The following is a 15,745-nucleotide window of genomic DNA, read 5'->3' as shown; positions in this document are numbered from 1 at the left end:
GCGGAAAGATTACAACGGTTACAAAATTACCTGGTTACAATCAGGCCGCCCACAGTGTACAGACGCAGGATAAAGGGAATAACCTTCATCATAACATAAAGCAGCTGGGCTTGTACACTGTGGAGTTTAGAAGGATGAGAGGGAATCTCATTGAAACATATAAGATTGTTAAGGGCATGGACACACTAGAGGCAGGAAACGTGTTCCCGATGTTGGGGGAGTCCAGAACCAGGGGCCACGGTTTAAGAATAAGGAGTAAGCCATTTAGAACGGAGACGATAAAACACTTTATCTCACAGAGAGTGGCGAGTCTGTGGAATTCTCTGCCTCAAGGGGCTGTGGAGGCAGGTTCTCTGGGTGCTTACAAGAGAGAGCTAGTTAGGGCTCTTAAAAATATCGGTCAGGGGATATGGCGAGAAGGCAGGAACGGGGTACTGATTGGGGATGATCAGCCATGATCACATTGATTGGCCTACTCCTGCACCTATTGTCTATTGTCTATAAAGCCTGGTAAAGTCCGATTACCGATAGTCCGAGGGTCTCCAATGAGGTAGGCGGTAGATCAGGACATCTCTCTGGTTGGTGATAGGATCACTGTGTAAATGCTAGATAGTTCAATTAAAAAAATAGCTTGCTGGATAGTAAAGAACAAAATCTATAAATACCATGAGGGTCTGACAGAAAAATATATGATTGCGCGCGCTTTAATGCACCAGGACTAAAAATAGAGTGGATTGCAATGAGTGAAACATTTGACTTTCCTGGCGTTTCACAGGTTTCAATTGTACGGGCCTCGGGGTACCTGTTGTACACCTTTCCCCACTTCACCGCATTTTCCATAACAATCAAAAATAAAATACATTTTAAAATTACTTGTTTTATTTATTTTTTCTCTCCTTGCACCTTCTTGCAATTCTGATTTGAAACATTGCACTATCACTTCGCCCAATCCCTGTATTGAGTTTTATTCCAGAAAAAAAAAGAAGGTCCCTGCCACTTTTTGTTTTGCTTTATAAGGCGTGGAATGAGGGTGGGCGGCGGCCGGTGATGTTGAGTGCCGGAATCTGTATGTGGGGCATGGTCTGTGGACAGTTCGTCTACTCCACGACGGGTCCAGCCAGCTTTCCAACACGCAGTGGCGTAACCAGCCCGAATACTCTGTCCTTCTTGGCTTCAGTGGCTCGCCTGACGTGTGTTGCTCGAAACAGACCATGCCTTCATACATTGTTGCAAGAGGGGCGAGCACATGATACATCTCAGCCCAGGGGGCGGCTTTAAAAGTTACCTGCAGGAAACCGGACATCCATTCGGCCGCTTGGTGGGACTGGTGCAAGTTGGGTCTGTTGCAACTACAGAGAGACTTCGCCTTGGTGGGACTAGTACAAGTTGGGTCTGTTAGAACTACCGAGAGACCTCGCCTTGCTCGGGCTAGTGCAAGTTGGGTTGAGTTAGAACCACCGGGAGACCTCGCCACCATGTCCCAGTTCGGTTACAGGAAAGAGCTGGAGAAGTACGAGGACATAGACGAGGATGAAATCCTTGCCTCCCTGACCTCAGACGAGTTGAATGAGTTAGAGAGGGAGCTGGACAACATCGACCCCAACCAGTATGTTCCCATTGGGCTGAGGCAGAAAGACCAAACGGACAAAACCCCACAAGGGACCTTCAGCAGAGAGGCACTGATGGCATACTGGGAACACGAGACTCAGAAACTACTGGAGAACGAGCGACTTTGTGCCGAGCCAGGCCAGGTGAGTTGTAAACCCAAACTACTCCAGTACTTTGTGTTTGGGTTAAGATCCCAGCATGTGCAGAATCTTGTGTCTCCAATGCATAGCTTTATGCCTAAATGTAAACATCCTTTTTAATTTAAAGTATTCTTTACAGGAAGGTTCCCCATGTGACGTTTAGGTTTGTAGGTTAATTGGCTTGATAAATGTAAACATTGTCCAGTATAAAATTGTCCAAGTTCCAGTATAGTCCCTGGTGGATTCTTCGCAAGGTACAAGGTATCATTAAACAGTAGGTCTGCTATTAACCATAAGTTTCTGCCCGTGAATGTTCTCGAGTGCAATATGCACCATAATCTCCTGTGCTGTGCTCTCTTCTCAAGTCAAGATTATTTTATAGTCATATGTCTCAAACAGAACAATGAAAATCTTACTTGCAGCAGCACAAAAAGAATATGGAAACATAGTACTCTGCAAACAATATAAACAAAAGAAAGACAAAGAGCTGGTCTAACTCAGCGGGTCAAGTGATATATATATATATATCATATATATATATATATATCGGTGTTGCTTCAAGGAGCACAATTTTAGGGAGAGCTGTTCATTTAATGCTCGTAGCTAATGGTTCTTAAACCATCAGCCTGAACCACTGCAGTACTCCAGTGTTTGTCCAATTGTCCTAGAGTGATACAGTGTGAAAACAGGCCCTTCATCCAAACTTGCCCGCACTGGCCAACATGTCCCAGCTACACTATTTCCACCTACCCATCTTTGCTCCGTATCCCTCCAAACCTGTCCTATCCATGTACTCAACTATCCCAGCCTCAACCACCTCCTCTGGCAGCTTGTTCCATACACCCACCACCTTTTTGTGCAAAAATGTTGCCCCTCAGATTCCTATTAAATCTTTCCCCCTTCACCTTGAGCCTACAGTATGTCCTATGGCTTCTGTAAATTGTCGGTCATCGGATCGAACCAGTGAACTGGTAATCGCTGAAAAAGTTCTCGTACTAAAACAATTATACTGTTCCAAAACTGCATCATTCTGCCACACTTGTGAATGATTCTTCAAACCTTCCCAATAGTGGACTGCGGTGGAATGGCACACATCCTCACTGATCTGAACACAGTTTACATGACTTGCACAGCACTGCCTTGAAGAAAGGAGATTACAGATAGTGGTAAACACTGCCCGGTCCATCACAGATACTGACCTACCCACCATCAAAGAGATCTATAGTCTGTATGGAGTTTGTACCTTCTTCCCGTGACCTGCGTGGGTTTTCTCCGAGATCTTCGGTTTCCTCCTGCACAAAGACGTGTAAGTTTGTAGGTTAATTGGCTTGGTGTAAATGTAAAACTGTCCCTTGTGTGTGTGTAGGGGATCGCTGGGCAGTGTAAATGTGCGGGGATCGCTGGGCAGCGCGGACTTGGTGGGCCGAAGGGCCTGTTTCCACGATGTATCTCTAAAACTTAAAAAAAAAACATTAAAAACTTAAATAACCCCTTCTCATATCCTTTCTAAATTTTAAGACTCAATAAATGAGCTTCTCAATAAATAGGCAAGAGGCTTAAAGAGTACAGTGTCATCTTCTTTTGAGCGTTCCTCATTAACTTATAAAGGATATGCAGCCAAATGTGTTAAGACCCAGAAATGTAGCCAGGGCTATACAGTATCTGTATCCATTTGGATGATGCCAATTTCAATAGCAAAGCTGTAATAAATCAATTGGTAACCCAGCAATGAAGATTGAAGCAAATCAACTGTTAAATCTATTCTGGGCAGTTTTACCCAATCCCTCACGGGCCCTAAACAGAACAAGTTATTCTTTTGACTATAAATAAAGCCGGAAAAAAACCTTGGTACGTGTATCACAGCGACTTGCAATCAACTTCTCCCGAGATTTTTGACTGCTCTGATTACCTTCATTGCCTTCATTGCCTTTTGACACGTCTGATTTCTACCCAATTTCTTAAGAGCTACTATTTAAATCACTAACTTGTCCTTGAAAATAATAAACTTGTCACTTTGGCATTATTTTACCATGTACCTTTCTTCAGCTAAAACGACGTTGGTTGTTTCGTTCCTGGGATTTTGCATTAAACTAATTTCTCAGCTCATTAGGACTAAATCACCCATAACTTAGGGTGGCACAGTGGTGCAGCGGTAGAGTTGCTAACTTACAGTGTCAGAGACCCGGGTTTGAACCTCATTACGGGTGCTGTCTGTACGGAGTTTGTACGTTCTCCCTGTGACCATGTGTGTTTTATCTGGGAGCTTCGGTTTCCTCCCACATTCAAAAGGCGTTTAGGTTAATTGGCTTGGTAAAATTGTAAATTGTCCCTGGTGTGTAGGATAGTGCTAGTCCTGGTCAGTGCGGACCCGGTGGGCTGAAGGGCCTGTTTCTGCGCTGTACATCTAAAGTCTAAAGTGTAACTACATATGGTCTTTGACGATCTTCGTAAACCTACATGATTTTAAATCCATGCCAGCATTATGTTTTGTTTGTGTAATGAAATCACAATCATTTTAATAATATAGTTCCAACCAAAACTGGGATTGTAACTGATAACTTGTGTAGTTTAGTGTATTATTGTCATGTATACCGAGGTACAGTGAGAATATTTTGTTTGCGTGCTATCCAGTCAAAGAAAAGACTGCATAAGATGACAATCAAGGTATCCACAGAGCACAGATAAAGGATAAAGGGTCCAACATGAGTACACGGTGAAGTCCGATTAAAGATAATTCTAGTCTTAAGAACACAAGGACCCAAGTCACCTGAAGAAATTCTCATACTAAAACAATGATACTGTTCCGAAACTGCACCAATCTGCCACACTTGTGAATGATTCCTCAAACCTTCTCAATAGTGGACTGCGGTGGAATGGCACACATTGTGCATTCATTCGTCACTGATTCGAACACAGTTTACATGACTTACACTTCACGGGAGAGCTCTTGGGTAAACTCGCATCATGGGACGTAGCCTTAAGGCCCACACCACCATGACCACGCTTTCACTACTAACATCAGGAAGAGATACAGGAGCATGAAAACCGTGACGGCCAGATTAAAACAAAAAAAAGCTTCTTCATCAGGTCACATTGACATAAGTAATAGGAGCAGAATTAGGCCATTCGGCCCATCAAGTCATGGAGAAACAAACAGCACCTCATATTTTGCTTGGGCAGCTTACACCCCAGAGGTATGAACATTGACTTCACTAACTTCCAATAGCCCTTGCTTTCCCTGGCTCTCCATCCCCTCCCCTTCCCAGTTCTCCCACCAGCCTTACTGTCTCCGACTACATTCTATCTCTGTCCCGCCCACTCCCCTGAAGACGGGTCTCGACCCGAAACGTCACCCATTCCTTCTCTCCTGAGATGCTGCCTGTCCCGCTGAGTTACTCCAGCATTTTGTGTCTTCCTTCGATTTAAACCAGCATCTGCAGTTCTTTCCTACAAATATTCATATTAATATTGTATTGACGATACTGTACAGCTTTACAAAGCCCAGTGCCATTAATTTACATCCTGCCAAAGATCAGATGCAAATGAAAAGAAGATAGTTGGAATAGAATTAGTAAACTTAATGTATATAAATAACGTATATAACATTTCAAAATGTCATATTTAAAATCCCATTTATGAACTGGATCAAGTTCATAGCCTCAAAATAAAAGATGGTAGTTTTAGAAAGGAGACAAGGAGGGAATTCTTTACTCAGAGGGTAGTGAATCTGTGGCATTCATTGCAACAGAAGGCTGTGGAGGCCATCAATGGGTATCTTTAAGACGCAGTTTGACAGATTTTTGATTAGCACGGGTGGCAGGGGTTATGGGGTTAAGAGGGGGAAGACAGATCAGCCATGATTGAATGACGGAGTAGACTAGATGGGCCGAATGGCCTAATTCTCCTCCTATGACTTATGAACTCGTGAAGTCACACCACTTATAGTATTTTTCAATGTTAATTTCAGGCAGAAACCAGTGAAGCCAGCAAAGGAGATGATGAAGATGACACTGAAACTGAAAGTGACAATGACGAGTTAGGGAATGATCTGGACACTGAAGAAGATACATCGGAAACAACGAGTGATGAAGATGATATTGTAACGGAGGAGGAGGAGGAGGAGGAGGAAGAGGAGGAGGGAGAGGAAGGGAAGCAGAACGCACAAGAAATCGTTGCTACCAGATCAACGAGCAGCATTGGACAGGTTGGATCACAAAGATACAACGGGCATATCGATAACCAGCCTGTGATGAATGGCTTCAACAAAGAAAAAATCACGGAAGATCATCCAAATCACAAAGTGGGCTCAAGCCTAACAGAAGATGATCCCAGTCTCAAAGCTAACAGCCCCCAAAATGGCAACACAACTGTTGTTGAAGATGCTCTCGAGAGTATCCGAAATAATGACGCTGACAAAACAGACATCAACCTGAATAACATGGACAATATAAACTCCGAGACCTTCAAACATATCGCAGAAGCACTGAAGCACAATACAGCCGTTAAAAACGTTAGCTTGGCCAACACCCATGCAGATGACCATGTGGCTTGCGCAATGGCGGATATGCTACAAGTTAATAGGACAATCACAAACCTAAATATGGATTCCAACTATATCACGGGCAAGGGGATCTTGGCCCTCATAAAAGCCATACAGCACAATGGCATATTAGCAGAACTTCGATTCCACAATCAAAGACACATTTGCGGAGGGCAGGTTGAAATGCAAATCGCCAACCTTTTGAAAGAGAACACAACTCTTGTGAAATTGGGCTACCACTTTGACCTACCTGGTCCACGAATGACAATGACCAGTGTCCTAACCAGGAATCTGGATAAACAAAGGCAAAAACGCCTCCAGGACCAAAAGCAGCAGCAGGAACTGGACAGACGTCTTGGTCTTGAGGGGCCAGCGAACCCAAGGACAAGTGCTCTGCAGAAGGACTCGCCCAGATCCTCCCCCCGCCCATCTCCCAAGAGCTCTCCTTGGTCATCTCCCAAAGTGGCCAAGAAGGTCCTTTGCCTGAACCTCGGCACTCCTCCTCCACCACCCCCGCCACCTCTCCCGGAGAAGCTGGCTCTTCCCGCCCCGCCACCACCTCCTCCGCTCCCGGTGCAGCTCGCCCCGAGCAGGAACATTGCCGAAGCCATCAAGCTGCAAGAGCTGAAGCTAAACAACGTCCATCAAAACTGTAAAGTCAGGAAAAGCAAGAGTGCCAAGAAGAAGCATCACAGGGAAAACAACCTGCTGAGACAGCTCAAAAACTCTCTCAAACCAATTTCGGACCAAAGATTGGAGATCGGATCAAGACCAGCGACCCCCCAGAGAACATTACACGATGATCTAATGTCAGCAATCCGGTCAAGCAACGTAAAACAGCTAAGATCAGTAAGTTAGAATGAAGAGGAAAATGCAATGTGATAAAATAAGAGATAATACTTTTTACCAATGTACAGTATATAACTGTCCTTGGGTGTGTATAACTGGAGGTACTGCACTGTTGACATACGCTGCTAAATTGAAATGTAAATATATTAAGATCTATCCTAATAACACTGGTTCAGAAAGAATTCAAATCCTTCATGGGGTATGGAGAGATGGCAGGTACAGGATACTGAGTTGGATGATCAGCCATGATCATATTGAATGGCGGTGCAGGCTCGAAGGGCCTACTCCTGCACCTATTTTCTATGTTTCAGTAAGAGGCATGTTATTGATTTAAAACATAAATGGGGGTTCAGGTCCCATTTTGCTATATTAGGAATAAACGTGTGCAGGAAGGGACTGCAGATTTACTGCTGGTTTACACCGAAGATAGACGCAAAATGCTGGAGTATCCCCATGAGACATGGAGAGAAGGAATGGGTGACATTTCGGGTCGGGACCTAGCTTCAGAAAGAAATTTCAAACATTGATAGCTCAGTGATCAAGAATGAGAGACCCGAAACGTCACCCATTCCTTCTCTCCAGGCATTCAGCCTGTCCCGCTGAGTTACTCAAGCATTTTGTGTCTATTTTAGGAATAAACTTGTCTTGCACATGTGATAGGTTCCTTGGGTTGCTTCATCTGAGCAACGTGGTTTAGTCCGAGCTTCAGAAAAGTGTTAGATGTCAAAACATCGTGAACTTGTCTTTTTCTCATATCAGAAATTCCTCTGGCTACTCGGTTCAAAGCTCACAGGTTATTCAGTCGTTCAAAAGCTAAATTGGTGTTAGCCACACAATTATAATGAAGATCTATTGCCCAATTTATTAATTCCAAATTATTAACTGTACACCTGCAATTGTTACACTACCAAAGATTTTGGAACACACCCTGATTCTTGTAACATTAGAATGGAGAACATTTTATGTCTGTGATATTTAAATCCATTAATCCCGTACAATGGTAGAGCGTGGATTGAAAGGGCTGAAAGGCCTGTTTCCATGCTATATCACAAAACTAAATTAAACTAACGAGTCGTCACTCAAAACCAGTGGAGGTGGTACAGGCACATACAATTGCAATGTTTAAAAAAGTATTTGGACTCAAACTTGGATAGAAGAGGAGTGGATGGATGTGGGCCAAGAGTGGGAAAATGGGATAGTATGGATAAGCATTACAGTCGGGCTGAAGGGACAGTTCCCGTGCTGTAAAACTATAACTCCAATATATGCAATTATTTTTAATTTACTGTAACATGCCATAAATGTCTGAGTTGGAATATCGGACTTGTCTGATCATCAGCATATCTTTCATATCAGCATTTCCTCTGGCTCAAAGTTCTCAGATTATTCAGTGATTTAAAAGCAGGGCAGCACGGTGGCGCGGTGGTAGAGTTGCTGCCTTGCAGAACCAGAGACCCGGGTTTGATCCTGGCCACGGGTGCTGTCTGTACAGAGTTTGTACCTTCTTCCCGTGACCGTATGGGTGCTCCGGTTTCCTCCCACACTCTAAAGACGTGCAGGTTTGTAGGTTAATTGGCTTCTGTAAAATTGTAAATTGTCCCTAGTGTGTAGGATGGTGTTAGTGTCCAGGTGATCGCTGGTGTGGTGCGGACTCGGTGGGCTGAAGGGCCTGTTTCCACCCTGTATCACTAAAGTCTAAAGTAACGTCTGAAGCTAATTGGTGTTAGCCCCATGATGATAAAGAGAACCTATTGTCTAATTCATTCATTCCAATTTATTAACTGTACATGCTTCTTGTTTAGGTTGATATTCCAGAATATCTTCGATGAATAAACAAGATGTATTTTCAGCAACAAGCAATGATGCTCTTCAAGAACAGCTCCTGAAAATGTGAAAACAACTGCAACGATGGAACAAAAACCAGCACCAATCTCCTCGGAGGTTCAGTAGAGCATTGTGTACACTTTCAAGCTCACAACTCCATTAGAGCTGAGTATTCTAACGTGTGAAGTGGCCCATGATGTTTTTCGTTTTGTTTAGTTGTAGTCAAAGGGACGCAATGCGTCTTAACGAGAAAATGATTATCGGAAAGTAAATGTATTTATATGTAAATATGTCGACAGATGTATTTTGTATTTGAGTAGGATGATTTGCAAATTTTGTAGTACGTTGAATGGAGACAACTATGCTTGGCAACGATTGAGACGCAAGCAGAGTAACGGTTATCATTGTAATCGGTGCAGGGAAGATTCACGAGGATGCTGCCAGGACTTGAGGGCCCGAGCTGTAGAGAGAGGAGAGGTAGGCGAGGACGCTATTCCTTGGAGTCCAAGAGAATGAGGGGAGATCTGACAGCAATGTATAAGATCATGAGCGGAATAGATAAGGTAGACACACAGAGTCTTTCACCCAGAATAGGAGAACCAATAACCAGAGGACTTTGGTTTAATAGGATTATAAATAAACTATTTAAAAAGATTTAATACGAAGCCGAGGGGCAACTTTTTCACACAGAGGGTGGTGGGTATATGGGATGAGCTGCCAGAGGAGATGATTGAGGGAGGTACTATCACAACATTGAAAAGACATTTGGACGGGAACATAGATAGGAAATGTTTAGAGGGATATGGGCCAAACATGGACAGGTGAGATTAGTGAAGATGGGTCTATGTACATTGGTTGTCATGTGCGAGCAGGGCTGAAGGGCCTGTTTACTAATGAGCCTGTCCCACTTACGCGATTATTTTCGGCAACTTGCCGGCACCCGTCATAGTCGCAGCAGGTTGCCGAAAATTTTCAACATGTTGAAAATCCAGCAGCGACCAGAACAAGGTACGGCTCTTTAGGCGACTACTCACGATCATACAGGCTTCACCCCCGCAACATGTCGCCAGGGTGTCGCCTGTATGGTCGTGAGTAGTCTCCTTAGTCGCCCAAAGAGTCGTAACGTCTTTCTGGTCGCCGCTGAATTTGCAACATGTTGAACATTTTTGGCAACGTACAACGACCTATGACGGGTGCCGGCAGTCACCGAAAAAGTTGCGTAAGTGGGACAGGCCCTTTAGTCTTCGACTCAATGATGTTTAACTGTTAAAACTTTCAATACTCAAGTTCAAGTTCGAGTTTATTGTCACATGCACCCATGGAGGTACAGTGATATTTGAGTTACAGTGATACTGTTACATAAGTAGTTTTTCTTCTAGTGTCTGCAACATATCCTTTGGAATATATGATTTAAAATGTGTTTTCATGCCTTTCATAAATATGTAGTTGGAAATAAATGTGTCTTGGAATAATGCCTTGGAAGTGCAGCGTCTTTCAGTTTTGTAGTTTTACAAGCCTTTCTCAGGCATCGAGTGCCTCCAATAAATAGCTGGTTGCTACGCACCAGTCCATTGAGGAAGAGCTGTTTGTTGGACCAGGTGGAGATTCATAGCCATGTAAGGCACGACATTGAGTAAAACACAAAATGCTGGAGTAACTCAGCAGGTCATGCAGAATCTGTGGAGTGAATGTGTAGGGAGGAACTGCAGATGCTAGTTTACCCTGAAGATAGACGCAAAATGCTGGAGTAACTCGACGGGACAGGCAGCATCTCTGGAGAGAAGGAATGGGTGACGTTTCGGGTCGAGACCCTTCTTCAGGCTGCGAGTCAGGTGTGAGGGAAACTAGAGGTATAGAGGAAGGGTACAAAGAGCATGTAAGGTGTGAAAAGGACAGATCAAAGCGGACGATGATCAATGAAAGGTATCATGGTTCATTGTTGGGTGAGGGGCAGGGGCCAACGAGGCCTACAAATGGTAAAATTAATCAGGAGGACAGTGAAACTAGTTGGAGAACTTGAGTGGGGAAGGGGTGGAGGGAGAGGGAATGCCGGGGTTACTTTAAGATAGAGAAATCAATATTAATATCACTGGGGTGTAAGCTGCCCAAGCGAAATACGAGGTGCTGTTGCTCCAATTTGCGTCTGGCCTCACTCTGGCAGTGGAGGAGGCCCAGGATGGAAAGGTCAGTGTGGGAATGGGAAGGAGAGTCAAATTGTTTAGCAACCGGGAGATCAGGTAGGCCAAGGCGGGCAGAGTGAAGGTATGCAGCGAAACGATCTCCTAGTCTGCACTTGGTCTTGCCGTTATGTAGGAGCCCACACATGGAACACTGGAGACAGTAGGAATGGACGGACTTAATGAATGGGTGCTGCCTTTAGGTCTAGAACCAGAGGGCATAGCCTCAGCATTGGAGGATGTTCTTTTAGGAAGGAGATGGGGAGGAATTTCTTTAGTCAGAGGGTGGTGAATCTGTGGAATTCTTTGCCACAGGTGGCTGTGGAGGCCAAGTCAGTAGATATTTTTAAGGCAGAGATACATAGATTCGTGATTGGTATGGGTGTCATAGGTTATGGGGAGAATGGGATTAGAAGGGAGAGACAGATCAGCCATGATTGAATGGCGGAGTAGACTTGATGGGCCGAATGGCCTAATTCTACTCCTATCGCCTGTGGTCTTATGGTCTTAATTTGACCAAAACGCATTTCATGTGTGGCAAGGAAGAGCTGTAAGCAGGCCCTATTAATGCGTTCATGACACAAGTGACCTGATTTCACCTGATAGGGTGTAATCTGTGGCAATTCAATGGTTAAGCATGCGTTAGATTTATCAGCAATTCCTTGTACTTCTAATCCCCACCGTGCCATCTGGTGAATGTTCTGACCCTGACATCTGAGAGGTTGCTCTATAAATCTCTGAACAAAATGGTGGGGCGGGAGGGGTGCCAGTGGACAAAGGAATGGAAGAGGGAGAAGGGAGGGAGTGGGAGAGGGAGGCGGTGAGAGTGGGGGGGGGGGGGGGGGGGGGGGGGGGGGGGGGGGGGGGAAACGACGCAAGAGGAAACAGGAAAAAGCAGGACAAATAAAGGCAGAGAAACACTGAGTGCAATTTGTCACAAAAAACACAAAAATAAACACACAAAGCAGCGAGGAAAAAAAACCCCAAGTGCTCTTTCTGTGTTGAACGCGCAGATTGGTGGGAAAATCTCTTCAGAGTTTGTAGTTCAGTGTCCCAGATTTTCGGAGAACACTGCACGCTGGGTTAGCTGCCTCAAGCATTGAAACCAAAGCACTGTAGAGCAGGTAGAATCTCAGGCAAACAAAGGCGGACTGAGCGAAGGTGTTCAGTGTAACGATCGCCCAGTCTGCGCTTGGTCTCGCCGATATACAGAAGAAGGGCCTCAACCCGAAATGTCACCTATTCCTTTTCTGCAGAGATGCTTCCCGACCTGCTGAGTTACTCCAGCATCTTGTGCCTATCTCGGGCACACAAAGTAGGTTTATTTTTATTCATTTGCGATATTTGAGTATCACTGTCAAAGCCAGCGATACTCCCTAAATTTATTCCCTAAATCCCTCTCTGGAGCTGTTATGCTCTACTACTGAAAAGCTATATTCTGCACTCTAGTATTTTTTAGTTTTAGTTTTTAATTTTAGAGAAAAAGCGTGGAAACAGGCCCTTTGGCCCACCGAGTCCATACCGACCAGCGATCCCCGCACATTAACACTATCCTACACACACAGTAGAGGCAGTTTACCAAGCCAATTAACTGACAAACGTGTATGTCTTTTGAGTGTGGGAGGAAACCGAAGATCCCGGAGAAAATCCACGCAGTCACGGGAAGAACGTACAGACTCCGTACAGCCAGCACCCGCAGTCGGGATTGAACCCGGGTCTTCGGCGCTGCAAGGGAATGTAAGGCAGCAACTCGACCGCTGCGCCGCAGTGCCGCCCTGTTTGACGGGCAGCACTCAAACAAAAGCTTTTCAACGTATCTCGGTACACGGGGCAATAATGCATCCACAAATCTGAAAAGTTGAAGAACCATCACATACATAACACCAAAACATACAGTATCTTTAAGTTCCAAGGGAGCATTTTATCAGGATGCATCACAACATGGTTTGGGAACAGCTCCATCCAAGACCGCATGAAATTGCAGACAGTTGTTGACATAGCCCAGACCATCGCACAAACCAACCTCCCTTCCATTGACTCCATCTACACTTCACGCTGCCTCAACACCCGCCACTTCCTCTTCTACCCTCTCCCATCAGGCAAGAGGTACATGAGTTTGAAAACACACACCCCCAGATTCAGGGACAGTTTCTTCCCAGCTGTTATCAGGCAACTGGGAGAGTGACCCGGACCTCCCATCTACCTCATTGGAGATCTTCGAACTATCTTTAATCAGACTTTACTGAACTCTATTCCCTTTATCCTGTATCTGTGCACTGTGGACGGCTTGATTACAATCATAGATAGTTTTTCACCCGACTGGTTAGCACGCAACAAAAAAGCTTTTCACTGCAGCTCGGCACACGTAACAATAATAATAAAACACCAAGATATATGATGTATATATCACTTAATGGTGTAAAACCACCCCTCTATGGTAGCTGGCTTTAAATGCTGTATTCATGCCCTGCATGTCTGTGATGATACCTACACTCAGAGGACCGCAGTGGTTCAAGGTGATCACTAAATCCTTTCCAAGGGTAACTTAGAATGGTCCCTAAATACTGCAATGTTTGGGGTAAATAATAAATAATAATAATAATAATTTTATTTATAGAGCACTTTAAAAACAAACATAGCTGCAACAAAGTGCTGTACATCATTAATCAATGACAAAAAAGTTAATACACACCAAAAATAACAATGAAAAGAAATAGTAGGAAAAGACATGTAAAATAAAGAAACATCAAAAACACCACAAACAGAAGCAAAGCCTCAGGCATGGTCAAAAGCCAGGGAATACAAATGCGTTTTAACACTGGATTTGAAGACGGACAGTGAGGGGGGGGGAGGGGAGGCAGCAGCTTTGAAACGTAACTGAAGTGAATTTTGCTGATGGTGCGTAATGATGCCGCAGTGTGTCAATGGTGGAGGAAGTGAGTTTTCAGACTGCGATGTGGAGAGTCTATCCAATGAACTTTTTTTAATAAAGTTTTTCCAGAATAAAAATACACAAAACAGAAAATCTGCAAATACTCTTCATATATTCTCAGTGTCTCTACATTCAATAGTGTCGTACTCGGTAGTGTTGGCATCTGGCTTCAAAACAAATCACCCTCTTTAGTTTAGTTTAGGGATACAGCATGGAAACTCTTTGGCCCACCGACACCATGTCGACCAACGATCACCCGAACACTAATTATCCCAGTTTCACATCCTACACACGAGGGGTAATTTACAGATGAAAAATAATTATAGAAACTTATAGAAACTTACAAAATTCCTAAGGGGTTGGACAAGCTAGATGCAAGAAGATTGTTCCCGATGTTGGGGAAGTCCGGGACAAGGGGTCACAGTTTAAGGATAGAGGGGAAATCCTTTAGGACCGAGATGAGAAAAACATTTTTCACACAGAGAGTGGTGAATCTCTGGAACTCTCTGCCACAGAAGCTAGCTGAGGCCAGTTCATTGGCTATATTTAAGAGGGAGTTAGATGTGGCCCTTGTGGCTAAAGGGATCAGGGGGTATGGAGAGAAGGCAGGTACAGGATACTGAGTTGGATGATCAGCCATGATCATATTGAATGGCGGTGCAGGCTTGAAGGGCTGAATGGCCTACTCCTGCACCTATGTTTTATGTTTCTATGTTTCTATAACCTACAAACTTGCAAGTCTTTCGAGTGTGGGAGGAAACCGGAGCACCAGGTGAAAGCCCACGCAGTCAAAGGGAGAATGGGCAAACTCCACAAGGACGGCACCCAATGTTAGGACCGAACCTGGGTCTCTGGCGCTGTGAGGCAGCAGCTCTACCAGCTGCGTCACTGTGCCACACAAGGCTTTTTAATGATTCCCATGACTCTGAGCACCAAAGATGCAGCAGGTGCAACTTCCGCAGGCAACTGCATTTGGGAGCTACACGTTGCATTTTAATGCACTGATTTGAACATAGCACATAAAACTGTACAAAACAGGAACAGGCCTTAACAGGAACTGTTCTTATCTGTGCAGGAGATAAGACCAACTCTTATCTGCCAGCACTTAACCCATATCCCTCCATTCCCTGCATATGCATGTGCCTATTTGAAAGCCTCTTAAACACCATTCTCCTATCTGCCTCCACCACCGTCCCTGGCAGCATGTTCCAGGCATTACTATGTTAAAAAAAAAACTCTCTATGTTAAAAAAAAAAGCTCTGCATTTCTCCTCCGAACATTGCCCACCTCACCTTGAAACCATAATGTGTAATCCAGTTCAGTTCAGTGTAGTTTATTGTCACGTATACCGAGGTACAGTTCAGGAACTGCAGATGCTGGTTTACAAAAAAGGACACAAGTTGCTCTGCCTTCTACTCTTTGACATTTCCACCCTGGGATAAAAGGTTCTGTGTCTACCCGATCAATGCCTCTCAAAATGTTATATACTTTCTATCAGATCTCCCCTCAACCTCCAGCGTTCCAGAGGTGTCTGTCCAACCTCGCCCTGTACCTTATACTCCCTAAAGCAGGCATCATTCTTCCTCTGCACCTTATCCAAAGCCTTCACATCCTTCATTTATTGTTGCGACCAGAACTGCCCTCAATACTCCAAATACAACTGAACTATTAAGTC

The 15,745-nt window shown here is 44.4% G+C and overlaps 1 protein-coding gene across 1 annotated transcript; it reads left to right on the top strand.

Moving 5' to 3' along the window:
- Positions 1–1,036: 1,036 nt before the first annotated feature.
- On the top strand, positions 1,037–10,461 carry LOC129706187 (leiomodin-2-like). The gene is made up of 3 exons (XM_055650247.1): positions 1,037–1,751; positions 5,716–7,137; positions 8,940–10,461. Exons 1-3 carry the CDS (start codon positions 1,476–1,478, stop codon positions 8,964–8,966), a joined length of 1,725 nt encoding a protein of 574 aa, XP_055506222.1. The 5' UTR covers positions 1,037–1,475; the 3' UTR covers positions 8,967–10,461.
- Positions 10,462–15,745: the final 5,284 nt, after the last annotated feature.

Source organism: Leucoraja erinacea, chromosome 19 (assembly GCF_028641065.1).
Source record: "Leucoraja erinacea ecotype New England chromosome 19, Leri_hhj_1, whole genome shotgun sequence".
Taxonomy (NCBI): Eukaryota; Metazoa; Chordata; class Chondrichthyes; order Rajiformes; family Rajidae; genus Leucoraja; species Leucoraja erinaceus.
Note: the sequence above shows the minus strand (reverse complement) of the source record. Positions and strands in the feature narration are given on the sequence as shown.